General features: G+C 45.9%; 1 protein-coding gene across 2 annotated transcripts; it reads left to right on the top strand.

Annotated features, from left to right (window-relative positions):
- Nucleotides 1–1,389: 1,389 nt before the first annotated feature.
- On the top strand, nucleotides 1,390–25,967 carry LOC119134901 (bone morphogenetic protein receptor type-1A-like). Of its 2 annotated transcripts, none has more exons than XM_037272133.1 (13): nucleotides 1,390–1,622; nucleotides 5,957–6,029; nucleotides 13,034–13,254; nucleotides 19,485–19,647; nucleotides 20,204–20,306; nucleotides 20,376–20,475; nucleotides 20,556–20,640; nucleotides 20,900–21,035; nucleotides 21,144–21,336; nucleotides 21,918–22,215; nucleotides 22,293–22,468; nucleotides 23,465–23,595; nucleotides 23,693–25,967. In XM_037272133.1, exons 1-13 carry the CDS (start codon nucleotides 1,604–1,606, stop codon nucleotides 23,816–23,818), a joined length of 1,824 nt encoding a protein of 607 aa, XP_037128028.1. In that variant the 5' UTR covers nucleotides 1,390–1,603; the 3' UTR covers nucleotides 23,819–25,967. The 2 variants fall into 2 exon arrangements, with proteins under 2 accessions (XP_037128028.1, XP_037128027.1); XM_037272132.1 differs by having other exon boundaries at nucleotides 1,391–1,622; nucleotides 20,553–20,640.
- The last annotated feature ends 118 nt before the right edge of the window (nucleotides 25,968–26,085 follow it).

Below are 26,085 nucleotides of genomic sequence, written 5' to 3'. Positions count from 1 at the left end.
TCCAGTAGGGGCGCACGCCCACAGGAAAAAAAATCGAACATCACCCACGCCGTTCGCTGATCGCTAAAACAACATCCGGGAGGCAAACGGTGAATGGATAACATCGCGCACATAGAATAGCGCAAGCACATTCGCGCAAGACCGAAAGAAAAAAACGGCATGAAAATGAAGAATCGAAAAAAGCTCGATTTTTTTTTCAACCGGGGCGCAGGGAGTCCTAACCGGGGCGCCGCCCCGGCTCGCCCCAGCTTGGCTACGCCTCTGGTGGAGACCCTCAACTCTTGTTCATAATGTGACGCAGAGGGTGGACAGTTGCCCAAGACTGATCTGGAGACCGTTGACATGATGTCCAAGGAAATAAATGAAAAACAGGATGCAAGACTAAATGACAACTAGAGTAGCAGAGGGGGCTATCAAAAGCCCACATGAGGCGCGTCTATAGCATAGCGGTCGAAAAGAGGTCCAACCCGTAGACGTCTATGGGGTAGATGAAACTTTCACTTTGAGACCTTTTTTAGCTGAGTTATAGCGTAGACGTCTGGCAGCATAAAGCGGTCTAAAAGCATTCTATTATATGAGGAAATTCTCAGTGGGTATTATAGTAATACTTGTTCATTGACTATCTGTCTGACAGTGCCCATCACAAGTATTATCCTTGTAAAATTAGAATTGTTTGTTTGGCTGTACCTAATGTAGTGTCCCGTTTGCGTCCAGCATGTTCAAGTATAAAATGAAAGCGTGACTTGGAGGCCAACGGTAACCATGGAAATCCTCCTAACGGGGGATGAAGTCATCTCATCTTCATCTTCCAGAAGGTTCCTCTGCTTTCAGCTCAAATCGAATCTTGCAGGAGGAGGACTTAAAAGGCTTCTTGCTCGTCTCTGTCCTGACGGAAGAGGGTCTGTAGAGCACTTATTTAATAATCGGCCATTAAACGTCCTACGCCCTCATAGCCCCCACCGCCTGCCCACGCTCCTGTCCACCGTGAATTAACATGGATCGATATTGGCAGGTCCAGCTTTTAAGTGGTTGGGGTTGCCATGTTGTCATAGTAACAGTGTATGGACAGCGGTAGTGGGAAGGGATGCGAAATCACAAAACGGCCTTGACAGTGGAGAGAGAGGGGGCAAGTTCCAGTGCCACTCGAATTTGTATGCCTCTCCTAATTTGAATGTATGCGCGGACCTGGCATTTAACTGCTTTTAACTAGAAATTCGTGCAAGGATGCAGGTGGATGGAAAGATGCAGAGCCAGGAAAAAGCTCAGAGCGACACAAGCTCAAGTCACCTAAATCATCCGTATTTAAGCTGGGTGCGCTGAGCGAGCGGCAACGCAAGATGGCTGCCGGTGGGTTCCTAACCACGCGCGCACGCGCAACCAGCCAGACAGCGAGCGAACGAAAAGAAGGAGAAGCAGAAGGAGGAGGAGAAACAACAACAGCAGCAGCAGTAGCTGCTTCAGTCACTCGCTTTTTGCTGTAATAGCGCAGAAAAGACAGGAAATTCACGCCTCGTCCTTCTTCGGTTCTCTTTGGAATTTTGGACTTTGGATCCACTGATAGAAAAATCACCCCAAAAAGAGAAAGCGAGCGAATCAGTCGTCGATGACATGCGACGAAAAAGGTAAAGGCAATAATCGTCAAGTCCCCCCCCCTTTCTGCGCTTCGACTTGTCGAAGTCTATTTGTTGGAGCAGAATTGGGAGACGCGCTTTCGTGTTTACAACCAATCTGGTTACCAAATATGTTTCTTCTGTTCAAGTCCCACAAGTTAGCGTGTTAAACACAGTATCTGTCCATTCTTAATGTTTGCTGGACTAATGGGCGTTTGATTTAGCAAAGAAACCACAAAGTCACTCGAAACCTCGCGCAACTTAGAGTTTCCTGGGTGTTGTTGCCAGGTGATAGACGGATCCCTACTGTTGCCGTCGGAGAAAAAAAGTTACCTTAAACTTTCCTCTTCTGAACAGCTAAAATGGTTTTCTGTCTTATATTGTAATCTCACGAAAATCTCTTTACTAGATATCATGAACACGTCAACGAACAAATTGGATGTTAATCCAGCATTTAACTCACTCCCCAGTTGTCTAATTCTTCACCCGCATTCCTCTGCTAGCTTACGTTTAGCTCAACTTTTGGTCTTCATTTTCTCCAAACACAAAGTCTTTGTCATCGACGCGATAATTAATAACATCTTCACCACGGAACTCAGGCAGTATAATATTGTGCAATGCTAGCTCGTGCGCTAACAGAAGACAATTGACAAATGATGCGTTTTTTATTGGTAAAATGTCCCAAATCGAATGGCTAAATTGGACCCGAAAGCCTATTATTAACTTTGATTTTTACACGGAAAAAAAAATTGAAGAGCATGTACCCAAACAAGAATTCAAAACAGGATAGTGTATTTCGTCATTGTTTTACCCTCAACTACTAAATTGTAATCATGAAATTTTTAAATCTAAAAAAGGCTTGTAAGGGGTTAAATAATGTGAACGGGCCTTTTTAATCTGTCTTGAGTGCCTGGTCACCCATCAAATATCAAATTGTGCCAAGTAAATCTTAAATTATCTGACCATTTGTGGAAACGTGTCTGAGCGAGCCATTAGGAATTATGCCCACCTGACAACGCAGTGGGGCGAGTTTAGACAACCAAAAGCCACACTTTGATTCTAAGACAGTGATGAGGTCAGGTAGGCTTAGACAATGTTAAAGCTAAGAGGTAAGCGGAGTTGTAGTTATGTTGGCACAGATTACCATTAGCTAACAGTGTTGCGCGCATTGGTTTCCGATTCAAAGGTTCAAAATTTTGTGGGTCTGCAGAAAGCCATTATTCTAATAATCATTTAATGCGTCAATTAGTTCTCCTGTAAATTGTTGATTGGATAAATAAACACATTTTCATTTATCATACAGGACATTATTTCAAGTTGACATAAATGGATGATGATTCTGTTACCGTAGTATTGGTCATAAAATTGCAGTCTGCTTTCTTGGCGGGAAACAGAAATTGTACAACACTTACCGTTGAGTGACTGAAAGCCCAACATGTTTATGTCCAACAAGATCTCTAAATGATGCAATGATCATCCAAATAGTTGTCCATTAATTTGATGATCATAGTTGGTTCCATGTACATTTTAGAGTCTAAGATGATTTTATTTATTTTGAAACATGACTGATGCACTGACTGGATTCTTGATCTCATCCATTGGCAGAAAAGACTAAAACAAGAGTGCCGTTTGAGAAAGGACTGCCATAATAACTCGTATTTCAAGGGCGACATACCTTGAGTTAAGGATTGCGACAGCTCCATTAAGGTCGCTTCATTCGGAGCACGACTAAGCGAGGGAATTGTCGTTGCGGCGGTGTGTCAGACAGCTGCGCATTCCATACAGAGCGTTCATACATAAGTATTTATATCGCACTCCGAAAGGAAAGAATCTCCGCGCATGAGCGCATGTGCGGTGCTACAAGCTGACTTTTATGTTGTGCCATAAGCAAGACTCGAGCTAATGAATCATTATAAAAAGGAGGCTGGGACAGACGGATAAACAGTTGCACCGTCGTTCCAGTGTGGTCACTTGCTCTCGTTCTTGACTTTAATGGATAGTTTTTGCTTTGCCAGTTGTGTTTTACTTTGCTGCCTACGTTTGGGTGATCCCAAAACTGGGCCACTGTTGCCAAGCAACACTTTACGTTTTCCATGTGCATTGCCGTAGTTTTCCCTGCATTAAGCCCTCCTCCTCCTCTTCTGTCTTTTCTACTCCTTGTCGGGGTCATTCCTGCTTCCCGTTTTCTTTGCTCTTTTTGCTGCTTCTTTTCTGGGCCGCCTTTTCTTGGAGAGCATCCAATGCCGCGGGCTGCAGGATCGCATTACTCACCAGTCTGGAGGCGCTCCGGCAAGCTGGCGTAGCAGAGGGAGGAGGAGGAGAAGGGAGATCGGGTTTCACATCTCCAGCACTCTGTCTGCTTTCTTCCCTATTTCCTCCCCCATCCCAGAGGAGCGTGGAGACAGAGTGGCTGGGCTGGGGAGGAAAACATGCCCCCCTCCTCCTCCTCCCTCAAATGGAGCATAGGGTCATGGTGGTGATCATCAGCTTCTTCATCACATTTTTTTCTGAACGTTTGAAGAAGTGCTTCTGAATTTAGGACCACAATGTGTTGCTTGAGGGTCCACAATACGCTCAGTTTGCTTGCCATGGGGAAAAAGACCAAACGAAATTTTGAGGGCCGTACCACAGACGGGAAATGTGGACGCGATTTTGTTAGAGTATTCACACTGTACCACAGAGAGAGAAAACGCAATCTATGTTCACCGTAGCAATGAAAGCGCAGAGCAAAAATGAGAGCGAGTGTGGCCAAAAGAAATTTGAAGGAACAGTTTGGAAATTGTAAACGGCAGCAAGCAAAATGAAGACAAAGTTGAAATGAGCAAGCGCGATCGCAGCAATGGTGGCAATGAACCCACCTCATTTTCCCAGCATGCTTCAATTCGGTTCCATTGAGGGGGGGGATAAATAAATAATGCGGCACGGTGAGGCACTGGTTAGCACGTCCGCCTCACAGTTCAGAGGGTGCAGGTTTGATTCGACCTTCGGACCTCCCTGTGTGGAGTTTGCATGTTCTCCCCATGCCCGCGTGGGTTTTCTCCAGGCACTCGTTTCCTCCCACATCCCAAAAACATGCTTTGTAGGCCAATTGAGCACTCCAAGATGGATGTATGGATGGATAGCTCCAAGATGTCATGTGCTAGTAGAAGTTGGGGAAACACGTACCTTTGGACTATTAGCACGACGGTGACTTCAATTTGGTTCTCTTTGAATTTGGCCCCTTTTTTTTCTGCTTGCTTTTTCCGCTTTTGTATTCAGTAGATTGATCTGATACTGAATTTAAATTTCCCTGTGTGTGTAAAAATCACTGTTGTCATTCCATTCACTTATCATGTTTGAAGGGTGCTCAAAAGGCATCCTATGTAAAAGTATTTTTCTTAGCTTCGCTTTCTTCCCGCCGCTGCGTTTGCCTTCCTTGTTGAGTGTCTCATGTGCCTTCTCCTTGCTTTGCTGCTGCGGCACATTCCGGATGGTAGCAACCAATGACTCTTCTCCGAGGCGCTTCAATGTGACCGTAATGCTCATTCAAAGGTCAAATCGTCATGCCGAGCATCTTTTAGCATGAATCCTACATTTTGTGACACGCTGCCTGCATGTTTGGCCAGGTACTTCATGTCGACTGTTAGTCTTATCGATTGGGCCTTTAAATACTCGAATGCGGTGAATAATTCAGACGCGCTCGCCACGCTGGCGGCAGTCGTGTGACCGCTGTCAGTCACATTTTATTTTTTTTTGCGTCACCTGTCTCCGTCATTCTCTTTCATTGTGACCAGAATGGAACCATTTCACCACCGGGGAGAGGACACAAATCCATTCCAGGATGTTTTCTGATCGTTATCATGCTTTCTTACAGACCTTTTTTTGCCTACATACATATATTTCCCAATTTTGTTTTGAAAAGAAATGGCGAATTGAACGCATGTAAATGCTGGCCGGCCTGATTGAGGCGTGCGCACTCCATCGGCACTTGCTCAAAACGGAAGAATCGGACTGGCTTTTATTTGCAGGGGTGCCTGATGAACTTTGCAGTGTCAATCATTGTCTGCCTGCGTTTGCTGTTCAAGCAGTTGGTCGATTTGCATTGAAGAAAAAAATTGTAGTGGAGCAGTTGATCCCTCCAGAAATAAATGAGAGGCAGCTGCTTTCTGTTTTGACTTTCATATGCACCCCCGAGTGTGAGCTCCTTTTATTCTCTTCTATAAAAACAAAACGATGGCCGCCACCCAGCTCCTCCACTTCCTCCTCCTGCCGCGTCTTCTTCACGGAAAGCAGCAAGTAACTTGATGTAATGTGTAACTTGGGAAAAAAAGCATGACTCCGTCTTTGTGTTGCTCTCGTCCTGACAGTTTGCTCTGATGTGACCTGCTTCTCCCATGGAGCCTCGCAGCATCGTGGTTCACGCACGGACACGGCGCTCAGGTAAATTGCAAATTGGTGGCTGTCTCCTCATTGGCAGTAGAATTTCTTATGGTTGTACTTTAAAGCATAAACATACCACGAAGTGTTGCCAAAATTTACTGAGTTTTTCTATTTGCCAATAACGCGCTGTAGGTTAGAAAAGAGGAATTTGCAAATGCCAAATCACAAATGCAATACACAATCCAAACACACAGTCATGTTTTCGAGTAGGCTTCACAATAGTACTTAACGTCGGCAGGATTTGGTGTGGTCACATAAAAACGTGTCAGATCAGCTCCCTCGCCACCCTCCCCCAACCCTCACCTCTCTGGCCTTTGATGAGGTGAACCCTTCACTCAGCAATGAGGCAGGGCTGGCCAATCGGTACACTTCCCGCCTTTCTAATTGCGGCCTCTTGATTGGCCCGTTGTTGGCTCGAATCCATAACTATCCAGCGGGAATCACAGACGATATCATTCACCTACTCCACATTATCAGAGAAGGGAGCGGTTATCGGTCTTGAGTGAATGAATGCCCATTGTGGTGGGGCAGCTTTTATTGAAAGAAATGTTGCGTTCTATGTGCAAATCAAATAAGTCATTGAGTGGAACTTTCGACGTTGTGACTCGAAATGCACTCAAAGACCTTCAGAGGCAGCCGTCTGCCGTCCAAATCACTCCCATATGTCTTCACCCCCCCGCACACACACACTCACATTTTCAAGTAGGGGTGATTTCAGTAGAAAAGCATGTCAGAGTTCCTTGCGAAAAGATCTTAAGCAGAAACATTGAGCTGAATCACAGGTTTCAAACTCAAGACCCGGGGGCCAGATACGGCCCACCGCATTATTTTAAGTGGCCCGCGAAGACAAATTGTGCATCAAATTCGTGTCTCATTACTAGAATTGCAAACTGTCTTCACTTTTAACGACTTTTTTTTTTTTTTATTTGACCAGTTTTTACTCGTCTGATTTGAAAATGAGTTATTTGTCAGTTTGTTTTGTAGCTTTTACTGGAAATAACATGAGGTGCTCATACATTTATTTGGGTTGACCGTCTTAATGGCCCTCCGAAAGAAGCTATGACTACAATGCGGCCCGTGAAAAAAATGAGTTTGGCACCCCTGAGCTGAATGATGGAATGCAATGGTGTAGATTTTGTCGCTGTTTACTGTTTGATGATCTTGTGCATCCCTTTTCTTTATCTCAGGCCCCATTTCAGGCCATAGAGGGCTGAATACAATTCATGAAAAAAAGAATTGCAGCGGTCCAACATCAGATGCTTGCAAGAATTGGACCCTAGGAGCACTTGCATGTTATTTGCTGTGGGTGCTAATGAAATGAAATCACACCGTCTGATGACAAACTGAACTAAACTCAAGATGAAGCTAATTAGAAATTTCGTCTTGGCACTTTGACAACTTTTGACCGTTTTTCCAGTCGCACTTGCAAATGGACCACCGTATGTCGTGTTGACCCAGAGGCTTGGCGTCAGCTTCTGAGGTGATTCGGTGGATGGAAACCATGTGGCTACTCCGCGCACGGTGTTGGAGCAAGGTTATAGTTTGCCGCATCCGGCCTCCATATTGTTGGTGTAGAGCAGCTTTGCCGAGACAGTGTCCAATGTTTCAAGAATGGCCGACGCAAAGTCACGTTCGGCTGTTGAATTCATGTCGGAGTTTTGAGGGCACACGCAGGAACTCGACAAACGTGTTTAAAATCATATCATGTGTCATACGTATGTATGTTTCATGTTTTAAATTAAAGGATGGCCACGATCAGCCACAAATGTTGTAAAACCTGTTGGTGATGTTGGAGGGATATTTTTCTGGTGCTGCCGCCGTGCGTGGTTTATGATCATATCGCTGGCTTACAGCACGCCGGCTTTGTTTGACTGCTGCACCGGACGACAAAGGCAACAGTATGACTCTGGGGCAGACCTGTTACTATGGTGGTGACTCTCATTAAAAACATCCCCAGGTCCCTCGAGCCATGTCATCAGAACACTTTTGTATTTTCTCGTCGTCCGAACACTTTTAGAATTTCTCTGGGCGACGAGATGTACGAGGTACCCCGGTGGATGCTGGCTGCTCTGTGAAGCCTGGAAGAAGGCACAAGTTGACTTTTAGAGGCCTTCCAATAGACTCCCATCACCATTCGCTACTCTCCAATTGGATCACAGCAAGATTTGGGCATAGTGCGCTATATATAGTTTAGTCATCAGTCAGATGGCAAGTAGGTTTTGAGCAATTGGACAGTTTTGAGTCTTTGGCGGGTGCGAGTGTGGTGCTCATGGCTTGATGCTTGCCTGCTTGTAAGGCTGTGCGGGTTCCTCCCAAACAACGGATGCTTTCAGTCCAACCACCGCGGCATTCGTCTTGTCTGATTTTTGGGATGCGTCTTTCAATGACCTGCTTGACTTATACTCATGGAGAAGATACCGCGCGCGCACGTGATGTCGTGCTGCTCTTTTCCGTGGGAAGCGAGCGTAGCACGGGTGCCTGGAGAAGGTCGAGCCGAAGTTACGGGAGCTGTCGCGGGCTTCTTGTTTGGCCGCACGGCCCCTCCTCAACCTGCCTCGTCTTGTCTGCACTCCTGTGTGTGTAATTTTTGCGCCACTCTGTCTTATCTGGCCGTGTTGTTGTGCATTCACAAGCCCAAACAAACACGCGGCATTTGGATGCTTGTCCAATGTTCTCCTTAAAGTGGGAAGTCTCTCTCTGTCACGTGCGCACACTCATGCAACCCACCCCCCACCCGCGGCCAAAGATGTGTGAAAAGTGGGTCACAGGTCTGACCGCTTTGTCCCGCCCTGGCAAATGGAAAGACACTGGCTGGACATTGCCACTAATTCTCTAACACGCACACACGTATGACCCCCCCCCCCAATTGCCATGCGTGGCTATTAAAGCTGCGCCTGTAATTGCACATCTTGGACAAATCATTGATTTTTCTGGGTTCTCAACATGTGTTTCCTGTTCACTGCAGTCAGACCAGCATGGAGGAACAAGAAAACCAGCATTAAGTCCACCCGCGTTTAACATACTGCATTGATGACTCAAAATAAGTTTGACTTGGCAACATGAAACACGGTTGCCATGTCTGTCTTGAACAGACCCATTTAAAAAAACGGCTCAAGAGCCATGGCCATAAGATACAGGAAGTCTGCCATTTTGATTTGGATGAAGGATTTTGTGGTTTTCAGGAAGCCAGTTTGCCTTGACAACATGAAATTTGTCCATCATGAGTTGATGATGCTGATGATGAGTCTTTATTTTGAACATATTTGAAACATAAAAGGAGGAAGAAAATAACAAAAATAAAATACAATAAATAACACTTTAAAGTGCCATATTTAAGTCGCAAAAATTAAAATAATGCTCAAAAAGGAGTAGAAGGAAGCAGAGCTTTTTAGATTCCTACCCCTTTCTCACATATTCCATTAAACTAATAAATCAATATACAGGACTGTCTCAGAAAATTAGAATATTGTGATAAAGTTCTTTATTTTCTGTAATGCAATTAAAAAAACAAAAATGTCATACATTCTGGATTCATTACAACTCAACTGAAATATTGCAAGCCTTTTATCATTTTAATATTGCTTAAGAAAACTCAAATATCCTATCTCAAAATATTAGAATATCATGAAAAGGTATTCAACGAATCACTTGAATGGTCTAATTAACTCGAAACACCTGCAAGGGTTTCCTGAGCCTTGAAAAACACTCAGCTTGGTTCAGTAAACTAAATCACAAGTATGGGGAAGACTGCTGATCTGACTGCTGTCCAGAGGACCATCATTGACACCCGCCATCAGGAGGGTAAGACACAAAAAGAAATTTCTCAAAGAGCAAGCTGTTCAACAGGAAACGCTGCACAACCAAGAGAGATGACCGCAGCCTTGACAGCATTGTGAAGAAGAGTCGCTTCCAGAATTTGGGGGAGCTTCAACGACAGTGGACTGAATCCGGGTATCAAAAGCCACTGTTCACAGACGTGTCCAGGAAATGGGCTACAATAGCCGTATTTCCATGGTCAAGCCACTTCTGAACTCAAGACAACGGAAGAAGCGTCTGACTTGGGCTATGGAAAAGAAGTACTGGACAGTTCTAGAGTGGTCCAAAGTCTTCTTTTCAGACGAAAGCAAGTTTTGTATTTCATTTGGAAGTCAAGGCACCAGAGTCTGGAGAAAGGCTGGAGAGGAGCAAAATCCAAGTTGCTTGAAATCCAGTGTGAAGTTCCCACAGTCAGCGATGGTTTGGGGAGCCATGTCAGCTGCTGGTGTTGGCCCACTGTGTTTCATCAAGTCCAGAGTAAATGCAGCTGTGTACCAAGAGATTTTAGAGCACTACATGCTTCCCGTCTGCTGAAAAGCTCTATGGAGATGATTTCATTTTCCAGCATGATCAGGCACCTGCCCACAGTGCCAAAACCACCAGTAAATGGTGTACTGACCTTGGCATTGCTGTCCTCAATTGGCCTGCCAATTTCCCTGACTTGAACCCCATAGAGAATTTGTGGGGTATTGTGAAGAAGAAGCTGAAAGACACCAGACCCAACAATGCAAATGAGCTAAAGGCTGCTATTGAAGCATCCTGGGCATCCATAACACCTCAGCAATGCCACAGGCTGATTGCCTCCATGCCACTCCGCATTGATGCAGTAATCCATGTAAAAGGATTCCCAACCAAGTACTGAGTGCATTAATGGACATGTTCAAATGTTTGATTTTTTTTTTGCTGTTATAAATCTTTTTTTTTTTTACTTGGTCTGAGGCAATATTCTAATATTTTGATAGGATATTTGAGTTTTCTTTAGCTGTAAGCCATAATCAGCAATATTAAAAAAATAAAAGGCTTGCAATATTTCAGTTGATTTGTAATGAATCCACAATGTATGGCATTTTTGTTTTTTTAATTGCATTACAGAAAATAAAGAACTTTATCACTTCCTCTGTCAGAGGCCTCAAGTAGTACGTGTTGGCGACAATATCTCAAGCAGCATCACGCTGAGCACGGGGGCTCAGTCCGCTCTTCACCCTGCTGACGCATGACTGCACTGCAACCTACAGCAACAACCGCACCGTGAAATTTGCTGACGACACGACTCTGGTGGGTCTCATCACCAAGGGCGACGAGACTTAATCCAGGTTGGACGTCGACCTTCTGACCACGTGGTGCAGGGACAACAACCTCCTGCTGAACGTCAGCAAGACCAAGGAGATTGTTGTTGACTTCCGGAAGGGTCACACCCAACACCTGCCACTGACCATCGACAGTGCTGTGGTGGAGAGAGTGAGCAGCACCAGTGAAGACCTCTCCTGGACCACCAACACTGCATCACTGGCGAAGAAAGCTCAGCGCTGCCTGTACTTCCTGCGGAAACTCAGGCGAGCAGGTGCTCCACCAGCCATCATGACCACATTCTACCGAGGCACCATTGAGAGCATCCTCTCCAGCTGTATCGCTGTGTGGGGTGGAAGCTGCACTGAATACAACAGGAAGGCCCTGCAGCGCATAGTGAACACAGCTGGAAGGATTATTGGTGCTTCACTCCCCTCCCTGAAGGACATTTACAACTCCCACCTCACCCGCAAGGTGACCACGATTGTGAGTGATGTGAGTCACCCCGCTCACACTTTGTTTGATCTACTGCCCTCTGGGAAGAGGTACAGAAGCCTGCGCTCCTGCACCACCAGACTCACCAACAGCTTCATACTCCAGGCTGTTAGGATCCTGAACTCTCTCCACCCTCGGCTGCATAACGCCCTGGCCTTTTGGGCCACGATGGCTGCCTTGCACTACTCCACTTGCACTACTCCACTTGTACTTTTGCGTTATTATACTGACTGTCTGCTGTATGCACAATTGCACCATTTCAACCAAGTTGCTCTTATTTATTCATTGTATGTGCCTTGTTATTTTTACCTTTTGTATTGTTTACTTGAATGTTTTGTTTGTCTGTGGACCAATTGGGTGTAATATTTCTTGTCTCCACCATGGGATAGTAGGAAACGCAACTTTGATCCCTTTGCATGTCTTGACGTGAAGAAATTGACAATAAAGCAGACTTTGACAATTTTCTAATTTTCTGAGACAGTCCTGTAGTTGACCCTGAAAAAGTGCACCACTCCTTAGAAGACCCAGGAAGTCAAGCATTTTGAGTTGAAGCAGCCTTCTTAGGGTCACGTGTGCCGTTTCCAAGTCGGCTATTGACAAGCTGGTTGTCTTTAGTCACCATTCCTTCCACACCTCTTGACACGCAATCTACATGTGACTGTCAGAGTCAGAGTCAGAGTCAGAGTCAGCTTTATTGTCAATTCCTTCATGCTAGGACACACAAAGAAACCGAAATACCGTTCCCCCTATCCCACGGTGACGAGACACAGCACACGATTAACACACAAGTAAAACAACGGGGAGAGAGTTCAGGACCCCAACAGCCCGGAGATCACAAACTTCGCCAGTGGCGAGCAGTGCTGGCATCCCACAACAAAGTCCCGGCACCATTCTTCACGGATGTAGACGCACAGTCCACCTCCACGCGATGTTCCCCCTCGTACAATGGCCCGGTCCGCCCGATAGCGCGCCATCCGCTCCAGACGCACAGCAGCCACGCACTGTCCGGTCCGCAGAACTCAGCAGGCATGTTGACGTCCAGCGATCGAACGTCCGCCAGAAGAATGGAAGGCACGGCCGGGCGAGCTGGGGTGGCCGCCAGCCAGGCCCGGACGCCCAACCGGGGGAAGAATAGCAGGCGAGTCCGGCGACGCTCCAGGACGGCGCAGACCGAGCGCCTTTAATGTCCCCGCTTCAAAGTGCAGATCGCCACAAAACTCGCTTTCGCCGATGTCGAGCAGAACCAGCCCGCCGCACTTGAAGCACAACCCGGTACGACGAGACGAACACACAAAACTGGCGGACAAACCCACATTAAACGACAAAACAAAACACCGTTCGGGACAGAGAGTGGCCGCAGCGTGTGCACGCGCCGCCATCTTACTTGGACTGTTGTGTGTTCCCAGCGTTCCGAGCCCAAAGAGACATCGAACCAGAGGAGCTTCTTCTCATCTTGTGAGCAAGCAAACATCTGCCAGGAAGCCCCCGGAGCCCAAAGTTGCATTGGGACCGGCGGAAGCGTCCGTCCCCCGGCCTGTTCGAGCGTCCGTGGAGTCGCGCCTCAGGATGGGAGTGCTCCTGCTGCATCTGGCCACCGCCGCGCTGCTGCTGGTCCTCGGAGCAGAAGGTATGACCAACGCACCGGGTCGGGCGTTTTCTTTACAAAAGTCGCACGAGTTACGTCAGATTCCGAAGCTTTGTTCGAGCTCCGAGGCAAAGTTTTTTCGACATTTGGTGTCAAAAGTTGCCGAGGACTGATGGGTCCCGTTCCAGGAGTTTTGTAATTTGTCTGATATTTTCTATCTGCTGCTTTGAATGCGTGGCTGATGCAATCTGCGCCTTCAGCAAACCTTCTTCTCTGACCTCAACGTATCGCCGGGCAAATTCCCTAACGTACTGAGAGCACTGAGAGCACTGTTCCCACGGCGGACATATTGTGGCTCCGGCAAACTTTCACTGGCCTTGCGCCGCCGCAGGAAGCTGTTGAACCGATTGTTGGCGCTCCGGCTTCCTCTTTGCACATGAACCATTTCCTGTATGACACAGCGCTGGCACAGAATGCTCCCAACAGTCATTGTTCTCCGGAAATATCCCTCAGTTGCTCCCTTGAAGAGAGCTCATTTCGCACTGAACAAGCCACAAATGTCCACGCCGGGCACTATATCACTCGGGCGGCTGACATCCGTATCAAGCTTTGTGCACCTCTAAGTTACATAACACTAAATAATGTGCGTCCATATTGACACACGTGCTTATGCGCAAAACAAGAATCGCTTTTATTCAAAAGAGCGCGGCCTATTGGCAAACAAAGACGAGTCCGTTTTAACTTACCAACTACATTCTGGACAACTGTCCTTTTTGAGTCGGTTCTTTATGGACCTCCTCATCAATACTATTCATTTTCTTTTCTTTTCAAAATAGAAAAAATATATTATAGAACGTATCAAAAAACATCCATCCATTTTCTGAACCGCTTAGTCCCCACGGGGGGCGCGGGAGGGCTGGAGCCTATCCCAGCCGTCATCGGGCAGTAGGCGGGGGACACCCTGAACCGGTTGGTATCCAAAAACAACTTTTTAATATTCATTTCTATCGTAGAGTTGCACGTCTTTAAGAGTCTGATTACGCAGCGTGCACTCTGCCAGACCTCACTCTCCACCCTGACTGACGTACAGACCCCCCCTGCACACACACACACACACACACACGCACACACTTCCTCAGCTTCTTTTTCGTCCTGCATGTCTTCCCTGGCTGATGCATTCAAAATTGTTGTCGTGACAAAACAACTCAACAGCGTGTGCAGTACACCTGCTAATTGGCATATTACACAGGAAAAACACATCATCTCTTCAGTCGTAGACGATATTTCAACACTTGATCCAAATGAAATTTCAAATTTCCAGGTCCCTGTAAAGGAATACAAATCATAACCTGCCCGACGCCTCGATCAAATCGACCTTCCTTTCTTTTTTGCCCCTGCTCGTTCCTCCGCTTTCTGTCTGTGACGTGTGTGCGCTAATGACCGATCGCAAGGCGCTGGAAAACCACCGCGCCGGCGGCTGTCAAGTCGCCCTTTCAAAAAAGAAAGAAATGAACAGAGGACTCCATTTTCCTCTCGCTTCCAAGCTCCCTCCCTGTCATGCATGTGAGCCCAACCCACCAAAAACAGCTCCTTGCTCCTTGGACCTTTGTTTGGTGGGGGGATGGGGCGTTTGTACTCCAGCGACTGTTCCCAGGCCGCTCAAAGCGCTTCAAGTCCAGGCACAGGCTGGAATGCGCCAAGCAGGAGGAGGAGCTGGAGGGAAGAACAGATTGGACAAGTTAGGAGATAAGCGGGCAGAAGACCAACAACTGATAAAAAACATCAAGATGCTCCTCTCCTTTCGCTTTTCTTCTTCCGTTTTTTTTGGGGGGGAATCAATGTAAACATGGATCTTTTTCCAGCCCTCTACGTTTGTTGTGTTGTTGTTGTTGGTTTTTTTAGCTACTGTTCACTACAATGTCTAAGCCCGACATATCATAGAAAATCCACTTTTTCTGCTTTTATGTTCATTTTATTGTGTACTTGGAGTCTCTAAGAATTTCTTTTTCTCCGTTCTCTATTACCTACTTTTATCTACCGTACTACTTTTCGTACTAAAAGTCGCTCCGGAGTACCGTAATTTTCGGACTATAAGTCGCACCGGAGTATAAGTCGCACCAGCCATAAAATGCCCAAAAAAGTGAAAAAAAACATATATAAGTCGCTCCGGAGTATAAGTCGCATTTTGGGGGGCAATTTATTCGACAAAATCCAACACCAAGAACAGTCATGAACGAGCAACAACAGGCTAAACGATAGCTATGCTAACGTGACATAAACACAAACTAAGAGCTGAGAACGGCCCTGACGTAAAATTCAGAGTTATTCAAAAAACTATTACATAAATAACACGTTAATAAAACCATCTGCGTCACTCCAATTCATTAAATCCATCAATCGTCCTTTGTCAACAATGCGTGCGCGCCGCTGACGGCTCTTGCACTTAAAAATATTCCACAGGCCCATATAACGATATATAAATTATATATCAAATAACTATTATATAAGCAATAATGTTATCAAACCATCTGTGCACTCTAAATCATTAAATCCATCGATCAAATTCCTCGTCCTTTGTCAACATCGCCGCGCGTGCGCCCTGACGTCAGCCTCGTCGTTATTCCACAGATCTACTATATAACTATATTGTAGCGTTAACAAAGTTCAAGGAAAGACGTGGGTTTGGTAAACGGCTCTTTATTTAACAAAACAAACTTACAGGCGTGTGGCGGCGTGGACGTCCAGCCACGAAAGGGGACGAGAGCTCCATACGATAGGACCGGGCGTGCGTAGAAGCCATGACCGAGCCCTATGCACCAATCCACGAAAGTGAAAGAAAGCTGGACGAGTCGATCTTTGTCCTTTATGTAAACAACCGTCGCGCTGCTGACGCGCGACGTCGCGTCGCGCTGCTGTCGCGCTGCTGTCGCGCTGCTGTCGCGCTGCTGTCGCGCTGCTGTCGCGCGTCACTCGTCCAGCTTACTTTCACTTTCGTGGATTGAAGTCGGGCGCCGGCGCTCGGCCGGGTGGCTGTCCAGGGACGGTGGATGGTGCTCGGACAATGCTTTTACGCACGCCCGGTCCTACTCTACCGAGCTGCCTTTCAGCTCCGTGGATGGAAGTCGAGGGCCGGCGCTCAGCCGGCTGGCTGTCCGAGGACGGTGCATAGGGCTCGGTCATGGCTTCTACGCACGCCCGGTCCTATCGTATGGAGCTCTCGTCCCCTTTCGTGGCTGGACGTCCACGCCGCCACACGCCTGTAAGTTTGTTTTGTTAAATAAAGAGCCGTTTACCAAACCCACGTCTTTCCTTGAACTTTGTTAACGCTACAATATAGTTATATAGTAGATCTGTGGAATAACGACGAGGCTGACGTCAGGGCGCACGCGCGGCGATGTTGACAAAGGACGAGGAATTTGATCGATGGATTTAATGATTTAGAGTGCACAGATGGTTTGATAACATTATTGCTTATATAATAGTTATTTGATATATAATTTATATATCGTTATATGGGCCTGTGGAATATTTTTAAGTGCAAAAGCCGTCAGCGGCGCGCACGCATTGTTGACAAAGGACGATTGATGGATTTAATGAATTGGAGTGACGCAGATGGTTTCGCGCTGCTGTCGTCACTTGAAATTCAAATTACAGTAATCCCTTGCTACATTGCGGTTCGTTTATCGCGGTTTCATTTTTTTTTTTTTTTTTTTTTTTTTTTGAAATTTTTTGAAAAAAAAAAAACACATATAAGTCGCTCCTGAGTATAAGTCGCCCCCCCACCCAAACTATGAAAAAAACCGCGACTTATAGTCCGAAAATTACGGTACAAGTCGCATCAGCCATAAAATGCACAATAAAAAGGAAAAAAACACCGCAGTTTAAGTCTCATTTTGGGGGAATTTATTTGACAATATCCAACACCAAGAACAGACATAAACCAGCAACAACAGGCTAAATCAGTGGTCCCCAACCACCGGTCCGTGGACCGGTACCGGGCCGCGGACCGGTACCGGGCCGTGGGTCACTTGGTACCGGGCCGCCAAGCCACACGAAAAAAAAAAAAAAAAAAAAAAGTTTTAATCGACAATCAATTAATTCAGGTCAAGACGCTCGTCCCGGTCACGTGACATGTTTCCCCAGTCGAGCCCGCAAAGCTAGCAAAAATGAGTAAGTATTTATTTTGAAAAATATAAACAAATTGGCGATTCTCTCCCAATTACATCCGTCGGTTCAGGTCAAGACGCTCGTCTCGGTCACGTGACATGTCACCTCAGTTGAGCCCGCAAAGCAAGCAAAAATGAGCAAGAAACAGAGATGTTTGGAAAGCTTCTTCGGAAAGGGAAAAAAGCCCAATGAGGAGACGGAAGAAGAAGAGGCTACGACTTCTAAGAAAAGGAAAGCTGCATTTAAAAGACTATGACGCGCCAAGCCCACTCTGCATAATATGTGGCGACAGGCTAGCTAACGAGGCAATGAAGCCCTCAAAACTGCTTCGGCACATGGAGACCAAGCATCCTGCATTAAAAGACAAACCTTAACCACTTCGGGTGTCATTGTCTCCGATTACGCCTAGATGGGACCGGCTCGTTTCTGAGAAACAAGCTCAGTGCTCCCACTAATTCAATGTAATGGTGAGTTTTATTTTAATGTCGTTTATACTTGTTTTTATGCCAGTCGTATCATTTTATTTCATCGTATTCATATATTTATTATAAATGTATTATTTATTTATATAAATGTATTATTTAGTTATATAAATGTATTATTTATTTATATAAAGGCCGGTCCGCGAAAATATTTCTGACACGTAACCGGTCCGTGGCGCAAAAAAGGTTGGGGATCACTGGGCTAAACGATTCGGTATGCTAATGTGACATAAACACAAACGAGGAGTTGAGAACCGGCTTGACATAACATTAACAGTTATTCAAATAACTATAACATAAATAACACTTTTATCTTATCAGCCCATCTGTGTCACTCCAAATCATTAAATCAATCAATCGAATTCGTCGTCCTTTCTGTAAACAACGCCGCGTGTGCGACGTCGGACTTGTTGTCAGTTGCAGTTCAAATTATTCCACAGGCCCATATAACAATATATAAACTATATATCAGATAACAATAATATAAACAACAATTTTATCAAACCATCCGTGTCACTCCAAATCATTTAATCCATCGGAATCTTCGTCTTGTCACTTAAAAAAATAAAAATAAATAAATACGTGCGCCGCTGACGTCAGACTAGATATATCAAATCAATGTAATATAAACAACAATTTTAACGAACCATCCGTGTCACTCCAAATCATTAAATCCATCCAACAGATCTACGTATATAACTATATCGTAGCGTTACCAAAGTACCAGCCAAGACGTGGGTTTGGTAACCGGCTCTTTATTTCACAAAACAAGAGCTCAACGTGTGTGTGCTCCAAGCAAGCGCCCTGGATCGCTCTTCCTTACAGTGCTTGTTTACAAAACGTGTTCATGAATATTGTGAGGGGATTTATTTTGTTACGTTATGTATGTATGAACAAGTCTTCTGCCGTTGACATCTTTTAATCAATCAAAAAGTTTGCGGCACAAGTAAACTCTACCTCGGCTAAAGAACTACACATACGTCGACAGGAAAGAGTGTGAAGCATCTCATTTGCATTTAAAGAGACCGCACCAAAACGACTTGCTCTGAGCCACACCTCAGAACAAGTAGAAAAGAAGGACCTGTGATGCTATCAAAACGAGGAATTCAGACAAAAGCATCGCTGTTCCACTTTATATAGACCACAACTGAATGAGTATAATGTTAGAATTTACAAACGTGATACGGAAGCTTTAAAAGGGGGGGACACATTTTGTCAAATGGACTTTTTCGTCACTCTGATGGCTCTCTCCAAAGTCCACTTAAAATCCCGATCTTGTGATTCAGCAGCAGGGAATGAGTAAACAATTCAGAACGGCGCCACATTCAGTCATTCCCTTGCTAACTCCCAAAACGCTCTTTTTTCGTGTGCTTGGACTCTTACTAGTTTTAGAGAACAAAGCAGGTGCCACCAACCTGCTCTTCCTTCACTCCGTCAACCGTCATCTTTTCTCATGGTCACAAGACACGCTTTCTACGTTTCCTCTCTCCAAGTGTGATCTTGTCTCTCTTCTTACGTCGACATTCCTGACTGTCCCGGGGAGGACGGAAACGGACAGGCCGGCTTTGCTCCCACTTGCAGTTGTTTTCCTGTTAATAACACTTTTTGTCCTGGCTTTTGCAGCGGCGGGTCAGAATCCGGACCACGTCCTCCAGGGCACTGGCGCCAAAGCGGAGGCCGGGCGCCCTGGCGAGGACTCCACTGTGGCCCCCGAGGACGCAGCTCGTTTCCTCAGCTGCTACTGCTCAGGCTACTGTCCCGAAGACGCCACCAACAACACCTGTCGGTAAGTAGACAATCGCTTGGTTCATTCGGCAGGACGCTTCGCAGCGCTGACATAACAACATGGCCGCCAACAGAAAGGTGCTGACGAACGCGTCTTCTGTCTTGCCAGCAATAGATTTGGGTACTTTACTGTCAACAGGCAGCCATCTTAGTCTTTTGGATGAGAGCGCTTGATCGTTTGGCCCACATTTTTGTCCTGTCTATAAGTGATGCTCAAAAATATATAGGTGGTGCTCAAAAAATGTTTGTATAAAAAGAAAGTGTTGGTCAGCCTTTTAGCAAGTGCATGAGCGTACATCTTCAGCCAGCTGACATTTTCTTCCACTCTCGTCCCTCCCACCAAAACACGCTTTTGTCTACTGACACGTTTAGTTTGTCATTGTCGTGAAATAAAGGGTCCACAACAAAACCCGTCATCATTTAGGACAAAAACTGAGTGAGGGTCCACATGCAAGTTGGTGCTGGCAACAAATGCTCTCAGGAGAAATCAAGAAAACCCGAGAAGGGGAGAAAGAGAGTTTTTTTTTGCTTGTGAGCTGACAAGTGTCCATCCTCAGAACCAACGGTCAGTGCTTTGCCATCATCGAGGAGGACGAGCACGGCGAACACATCCTCACGTCGGGGTGCATGAAGTATGAAGGCTCACACTTCCAGTGCAAGGTACACGTGCGTGCGCGTACACATGCACAGTTGGAAAGTGTGTAAGGCAAGAGTGCTTTGGATTGCCAGGACTCCCCCAACGCTCAGACCAGGAGGACCATCGAGTGCTGCGCGAGCGACTTCTGCAACCGAGACCTGCAGCCCACGCTGCCCCCGCAGGATCCTTCAGGTACTAGTTTGTTGTCGCGGCTTCAGGGCTGTCCGATGGCCTTCTCTGAGCGACCGCCTCATCTGCCTGCTTTCCAGAGGGCAGCCCCCACTGGTTGGCCTTCCTCATCTCCATGACGGTCTGCTGCTGCACACTCATTTGTGTCACCGTGGTTTGCTACTACAGGTACACCAAATACTCGGCGACGCAGGCAAACAATGCACGCGGCTTGCCTCACACTTTTCACATTGCTATCGTCAGCCCTTGTCACTCCAACATGGGAATCTGCTTGTTGTTTGTTTTGCTCTTCTTCGATTTTGATTAAAAGCAGAAATCTAGATATCAATCACTTCTCACTTTCAGTCACATGACCATGATGTGTGTCTGTGTGCTTGTATTGTTGGTTTACTGTGTAAATTTTTGGGCGTGTGTGCGTGCGTGTCAGGTACAAGTGGCAGAGCGAGCGTAAGCGCTACCATAAAGACGTGGAACAGGAAGGGTTCATCCCCGTGGGGGAGTCTCTCAAAGACCTCATCCACCAATCGCAGAGCTCTGGAAGCGGCTCCGGGCTCCCCCTCTTGGTAGGAGTGCGACGCTGCACCGCCGGTCCATCTTGCGACAAGTGAGCGATCGCTTCGATAGAATCGAATCAAACCTACTTCTTGTTTCCCTGTCATTTCAAACAAAAGGTTCATCGGACCATCGCCAAGCAGATCCAGATGGTGCGCCAGATCGGCAAAGGTCGCTACGGCAAGGTGTGGCTGGGCAGATGGCGAGGCGAGAAAGTGGCCGTCAAAGTGTTCTTTACCCGAGAGGAGGCCAGCTGGTTCAGGGAGACCGAAATCTACCAGACCGTCCTTGTGAGACACGACAACATTCTCGGTAGACGCAATCTCATGACTCGAGATGATGATGATTATGTCATGTCAATGCTCTGTTGTCAGGCTTCTTAAAAATTCATTCACACATGCCAGCATTGATGAGCCGTGTTTTTGCGCAGCCCTACTTTGTAGTGCCGTTTGCAATGGATGCTTATATTTTTGCAGTCCAGGGTCAAATAGTCATGGGTTTTGGGCAGGGGTCCCTTTTTTTATTTTTAGCCAGTTTCCTGTCCCAGGATTTTTTTTGTTGGTGTTGTTTTTGTGGCCGTTAAATAGACTGTCAGTCATTTGTGGATTTTTGCAATTTAATGTCAGGAATCACGGTCGGTTGATTATGGCGTGTTTATACCCTAACCCTGAATTATCTCCATTGTGTGTTTTTTTTTTTTATTCAAATCTTTTTCTTGATTCTGAAGTAAGCAATGATGATTTTGAACGATTTTCATTTTCTTTCAGAAATATCTGTTCTCTAATTTTAAAAATATTTATATTCTTTTTGATTTTAAACGATTTTCTTTTTTTTCACAACTATCTGTTCACTCATTTAAAAAAAAACAACAACTCTGATCCGTTTTTCTTCAGGGTTCATCGCAGCAGACATTGAGGGCACGGGCGCCTTCACGCGACTCTTCCTCATCAGCGACTACCACGAGAACGGCTCGCTTTACGATTTCCTGAAGACGGCTACGCTGGACACGGCCACGCTTCTGCGGCTGGCGTACTCGGCCGCCTGCGGCCTGTGCCACCTGCACACGCAGATCCACGGCACGCAGGTCAAACCCGCCATCGCCCACCGGGACCTCAAGAGCAAGAACATCCTCATCAAGAAGAATGGCACCTGCTGCATCGCCGACCTCGGTCTTGCCGTCAAGTTCAACAGGTTGGACTCAAATTTGATTAACGGCGCGCCCCAGCCTGCTCTCTAACCCGCTCTCTGGCTACTTTGCGTTACTCCAGCGACACCAATGAAGTGGACATCCCCCCAAGTACACGTATGGGCACGCGGCGCTACATGGCACCTGAAGTCCTGGACGAGAGCCTGAAGAAGAATCATTTCCAGGCCTACCTCATGGCTGACATGTACAGCTACGGATTGGTCGTGTGGGAGATGGCGCGACGCTGCGTCACCGGAGGTACGACACAATGTCTGCGCAAACGTCTTGCACTTTGTGATAAACTGACAAAAAAGGACAACTCAAACTGGTGGGGAAAAAAAAGTCAAAAACATACCTGACCAAAACGACATTATCCCTTTCTAAAACGAATGAAAACAAACTGTAAAGACAGCGAAACGACCACCCCCCACGTGGTCTGTGTCTATTAATTCCAGGCATAAGCTTTCAAAGTTCACCTTAAATGCAGTCGTTTGAGCTCAGTCCATGTTGGGACGGCACACCATGCTTGGAGGAGTATCATTTACATTGGTACCTCTACTTACAAACGCCTATACTAAAATTTCCCCACTGTGGGATGAATAAAGTTCTATCAATCAATCTATCCTTATGAACTTTTCGAGAAACGAACCGGATTCTCGTGATTTTTTTGCATCTAACTACAAACCAATTTTCGACTTCGGAACCGACGCATCAGCCACCCCCCCTCCACACACACACACACACACACACACACACACACACACACACACCCTTGCCTTGTCTCCTTTGCTATCCTACTCCCTGTTTGTCTCGATGTGTTAGCAGTGTAAGAACAAGTAGTGTCATCGCATATGTCTCCAAAGACTCAATACGAAACTCAAAAATCATAAAGAAACATGGCGAATGCATGTGTATCGTCGAACCGCGACGGCGGTTGGCCGGTGTTGAGCCAAAGTAGCTGCAGGAGCGCGTACGCATTGAGTGAAAGGCGGAAGCTGTTGCCGTGCGGCAGACAGTACCAGCTTGTTTTCAAGAAAAACATGCAGAGCACACTTTTGTGTTTGTCAATTTCCATCTTTAGAAGCTAGGTTTCTTTTCTTCTTTTAAGTTCTCACTTGCGTTCTGCGCGAGGTGCCTTCAATGACTAGTTGGAGGAGGAAGAAAGCAAAAAAGAAACAGGCCCCAATAAGGTTCCTAGAAAGTAGCTCTGGATCTTCACCCAGCCCAACCTGTTTTCACCTTGTGTGCGTGCAGGCATGGTGGAGGAGTACCAGCTACCGTATTACGACATGGTGCCGTCGGACCCGTCCTACGAAGACATGCTGGAGGTGGTGTGCGTCAAGGGCCTGCGCCCCACCGTGTCCAACAGATGGAACAGCGACGAGGTGCAACCATTGGCTGGCGCCACCTCCCGGCAACAGTCTGCGCCACCTAACTATATATGTGTGTGTGTGCCTGTCTGTCTGTGTGTTGCTCTTTTAGTGTCTGCGCGCTATGCTGAAGCTGATGTGCGAGTGCTGGTCGGCAAGTCCCGCCTCCCGCCTCACCATCTTGAGAGTGAAGAAGACACTGGCCAAGATGGGCGAGTCGCAGGACATCAAAACCTGAGGCATAAAACGTAACCGACACAATTTGGGGAAAAGGACAACACGAGCCCAAGTCATGGAGCTCATCCTCTTCTCGTCTTCCTCCAGTGACGCTTTCTGTGAAAGCAATGCAAACCACTTCCTTTCTCTGTTCGCCAACGTCCTGTCCTGTTCATACACTTGTCCTCTTCCCCCCAAAATCCTCGTTGTACTTTTTGAATTTCCTCGTTGTGTTGTTCTTGGGAAAGTATCTCGGCCGCAGGGAGACGATGGAGTCATCACCGTGGAGATGTGGACCGTCCTGTTTTTGTTGTTGTTCATTTGTTTGTAAATGGGAAGCGGAGCTGCTCGCCTCATCTCATTGGTGGAGACAAATCTCAGTGGGCGGAGCCGATAAGACTCCAACTGCATTTTAACTCTATTTATAGCAAATGCTACACCCACATGACAGACAAAGAATTTTTTAGGCAACGTTAGCAAATGTGGTCGGCTGTTATGAGAGCGAGCGTTAATATTAGAAAGAGAAAGAACTTATGAGAGCTGCCTTTGAAAATATGCCCCGAGCTTGCGCTGCTTCACTTCAAACCTTCATAAACTCAGAGCATTGTCGAAATGTGCTGTTTGCTCATTCAGAAAGCCCCAAAAAGCGTTGCCTGAGCGAGCGCACGCTTGTTAAACCGAATTGGTGCACAGTGTTAGGCAGTACCGATGAGAACAGTTAAGCAGCACTAGTGGAAAACACAGTGCTTGGATTAATCCTGCCTTTGTGGCATAAGAATAAAAATAGCTCATCAATCTCAGGGGCTGCCATGTTGAGCGTTTTCGTAGTTATCTGGGAGTGACGTCACAACTGCAGTCGCGTCCGTGCCTGCTAAAACGGCACCTTTGGGTTTGTCAAAAAAGGCTCGGTAGGTACTCCAGCACTGTCAGCATGGTTTGTCCGGCTCACTCGCTAGCCCCACACCTTGGAAAGCTGGCCAAGGATTATATCATTTGACAACATAATTAGTCATTTCTTGCCGTGCTAAATTATTGTTTCTTGTAGTTCCGTTTTAAATACTTTTACTTGATTTTAAAAGATGTGGATAGTTAAACTGTCACAAAGATTTGCCCCAAAATGTTTGTTAATCATCCTGACAAGTTCAATTGATGGCCCAGCCCCAAAACAAACCAAAGTTTACCCAAATGGTCATGTAAATCGTCCTAATTCTGTACGATTAGGAGCGAAAGGCTAACTTGTTTTCGTTTGCTAGCATAGGCAAGCGGGGGCTTTTGGCTCCTCCCACTGAGCTTTCATACGTCCAATCAGATTCTTGTACATGTTTTTGTTATTGTCTTGAACATGAGCCTTTTCTTCAGAAGGAACCTCAACGTGAAGTCTATTAGCTCAATCAAGAGTTCTCCTTAAGGCTCTCTTAGCGTAGCGGATATTTAGGTCGAATGATTAAATCCTGACTAAGCAAAATTGTCAAAATTACATCACTTGAGCAGATGGTCGATCTACAGAGTTTGTATCTGCTTGCACGTGCCAAGCTACGCTAAGCATGGCTTTGCTGGACCTATTGTTGCTGTTGTAAAATGTCAGCATATCCCTAGAAATTTGCTAAATGTGTTGTCGGAGTGACATTTTTTTAATGCAGTCAATTCTAATGTTTTTTTTTCCCCCTCTTCTAATGTAAGGATCCTTGCAAGACAGATGTTATGAGATGTTAGTTTACCAAGGAAACAAAGTGTAAACAGTCTGTCCAATGTAAAAATATTAAATAACCATATTTTTAAGACAAATGTGTTTTCTGTGTTTAACTAAAAATTAACTCAAATCATTTCATCAGTATCAAAAAATCCAGCGGGCAAATTCTCACGTTTTACACTTTGTAAATTACTTTAATTCGAATATGGTATACGTGTTTCTAATTTCCTAAAACAATTTGACAGTGTTCAACTGATCCTAATCATTTGGCCACAGCGCCTTCTGCAGGACACTTGTATACACAACAGATCTGAATCCAGTCATCTGACCCACTAATCCTCAGAATCGTTATGTAGCAATGTATTTTACTGAACCTTTTTTAGATTAGGGCTGCTGACTTTGATTCATCTTTTGACTTAATCAAAATGCACTCTTTCATTTCCTCTCTGATTCCAAAGTAAAAGCTGATAGTTGCAAAAGCTTTTTTCAGTCTGCTTTCATGAACGAGAAATGAGAATTACAGGAAGATAAGGTTTTGAAATGATGGTAATACAGGGGGAAAAAATGTAAACAGTGAAAACCTGCAAGAATTTTCAGTA

This window comes from Syngnathus acus, chromosome 15 (assembly GCF_901709675.1).
Source record: "Syngnathus acus chromosome 15, fSynAcu1.2, whole genome shotgun sequence".
Taxonomy (NCBI): Eukaryota; Metazoa; Chordata; class Actinopteri; order Syngnathiformes; family Syngnathidae; genus Syngnathus; species Syngnathus acus.
This window is presented reverse-complemented; position numbering and strand designations above follow the sequence as displayed.